This window comes from Mandrillus leucophaeus, unplaced genomic scaffold (assembly GCF_000951045.1).
Source record: "Mandrillus leucophaeus isolate KB7577 unplaced genomic scaffold, Mleu.le_1.0 Scaffold504, whole genome shotgun sequence".
In the NCBI taxonomy this organism is placed as follows: Eukaryota; Metazoa; Chordata; class Mammalia; order Primates; family Cercopithecidae; genus Mandrillus; species Mandrillus leucophaeus.
Genome location: NW_012105410.1, coordinates 920,474 through 922,777, shown reverse-complemented (window position 1 = coordinate 922,777; position 2,304 = coordinate 920,474). Strand labels below are relative to the sequence as shown.

The window sequence follows — 2,304 nt, the reverse complement described above, 5'->3', positions numbered from 1 at the left end:
GCCCTTTTCTTGTCCTCCCCACAGGGCTTTGTCTGTGGCAGCTGCTCAAGAGTTTGTGGTCTGACAGCCTCAGCCAGAGTTACCCATCTCAGAGATAAGAGGGATTCTGAGGGTTCCATTTTACTAATGGATTTCAAGCATCAGCAAAGGAAATACTGGGTGTCACTGTCATCTGGACCAACCCGATTCTGGGGGAGCCAGAGTCTCATGGTGATTGATCCTCGTCTGTGGGGGGTATGGTTGTTAATCTTCCTCTCTGACAGTTAGGGCACACACGAATTCCTAGCATCCCCACTCCAGTGAAACACTTGTGCACAGATTACAAACACCAATATGATTTTATTCAAACACAGGCAAGAACAATGACCTTCAGAGCTGGGTAAAAACAGTAAGTTAAAAGCATGGTTAGAATTTTAGACAATCGGATAAAAAGTTTGAAGGAGGTGATTTCCCCTTCCTGTCCTAATTAATTCAACATGGCATAAAAATAATTTGTATCTATAAAATATCCTTGTTCCCACACAAATGAACTGGAGGTGGCCCTAGGATTTCCTTGACTATGCACAATGCACACAATGTACATGTCCCTCCTCCCCAGCTTTTAAGGCAAAAATGGTCCCACATCTTCAGGCAGAGGGTGGGCTCGTGTAAGCAGTCAGCTGTGCCAAGGACACTGGGAGGCGTTTCTCCACCGAAAGATGCCTGCTAGGGTCCGCTGGCCAAAAGATGGAGGAGCCACTTGGGCGCGGATTCCATTTTGTTTCTAGCCTTTGCCTTACCACAGAAGAAAGGAGCTGAAATTCTGGCAAGTGGACACTGGACTGGCTTGGGGCACTCCTCCAGTCTGGGCTGACTGGGTCTCTTGAGGCAGCCATGGCCTAGGTAAGTGGTGGTTTCAGGACTGTGACAGCCCTGAAGGAGCCAGACCTGTTGTCTCTGCAAACTGGACAAAGCTGAGGGAGGGTGGGCAGGTGTCTCCTTCTCCCAGCGCCTCAGGCTGCGTCAGTCTTTCTGGGAGTACCGAGAAGAAAATATCCGTGCAATTCTGCGAGTTTCTTCCTCAGGCAGGTTGCGGGGGAGCGAGTTAGGTCTGGGGCGACAAGGCCTTTGGGAGAGGGCTCCCCTGGTGGCTTCGCTCTTGTCCTGGAGAGGAAGAAGTCAGCTAGGTTAGCGCTGAGGATATGGCACCACCAATGGATGACACTGGTTTCTCTCATCTTTTGGTCCTTTGGTTAATATTTATGTAGAGCTGCGTGGTTTACAAAGCGCTTTACATACCTTACGTTGCTTGACCCTTACCTTGACCCTATATGGGGGGTATATCATTCTCCCCACATCGTGGATAAGGAAACTACATTCAGGTGAAATAAACTCAAGGTCCCACAGCTCTGACTCTTTCTGTGCCTCTGGAGAAGGTGGGCGTCACCTCCAGGACAGGTCTGAATCCTCACCCCTTCTCCTGTTGCGTGGCTTTAGACAAGCCATTTGTGCTCTGGGTTTAGTCCCATGTGTGATGCTGGGAACATATCCAACTGTCAGGGAGATGGTGGGGAATGAGACACTCTCTGGCCCTTAGGAGCTCCTGGAGTTGCCAGGTGACATAAAGCACCCACCTACTGCCTGCCTACCAAACTTTGATCTCTCTGACTCTGGCTGACAGGGCACCACTAATTCCACCTTTAAGGTATTTGCCTATGGGTTATGGTGTCATGGTCCTCTGGACTCCTCTAACTCATTTGCTCATTTTTCTTTCTTTTTTCTTACTCCATGTCAGGCTCCTGTGCTGAAGGAACTCAAAGTTATACAGGAAAGCCATCCCAGACAGCTGGTTGAGAGCAAGGTCCTGGGGAAGAGGTGGGGGCCTGATGGGGGAAGGGGCAGTTCTGAAAGGAGATGGGAGCAGCCTCCACAGGCCAATCTGGCTGACTTCATGGCATGCAGCTTGCTCTTCCCTGCCATCAAGTCCCATGAGCTGAGGCTGTCATAAACTGAAGGACCACTGAGAGCACACTGTACCGCTTCCTGGGCACTGAGAAGCAGCTTGGTGGAGACCCTAGAGACTGGGACTACCTGTGCCCTGCAGTTCTGCTCATGAGAAACTGAGGCCCAGCTAGAGTTGCTTCTGGCATCAGTAACATTCAGTTATTCTTTCTTTCATGTCTGCAACCCTTTTTAATACCTACTTGAGAGGGGCACAGAAATAAACAGAACTCTGTTTTAGGCTTTCTCAGCTCAGACTTAAGCCTTGGGAGGCAGAGAGATCTGCCTAAAGAATTAGAATTGCCAGAATGAGATAAGGGGAGC

At 49.7% G+C, this 2,304-nt stretch overlaps 1 protein-coding gene across 1 annotated transcript in view; it reads right to left on the bottom strand.

The window, feature by feature from the left end:
* Window positions 1-315: 315 nt before the first annotated feature.
* Window positions 316-2,304, bottom strand: part of C2CD3 (C2 calcium-dependent domain containing 3) — a 190,128-nt gene continuing 188,139 nt past the window's right edge. Inside the window, exon 33 of the mRNA XM_011996184.1 lies at window positions 316-1,143. Coding sequence (XP_011851574.1) covers window positions 1,003-1,143 — 141 coding nt within the window. The 3' untranslated portion in view covers window positions 316-1,002. The remainder of the gene's footprint in view (window positions 1,144-2,304) is intronic.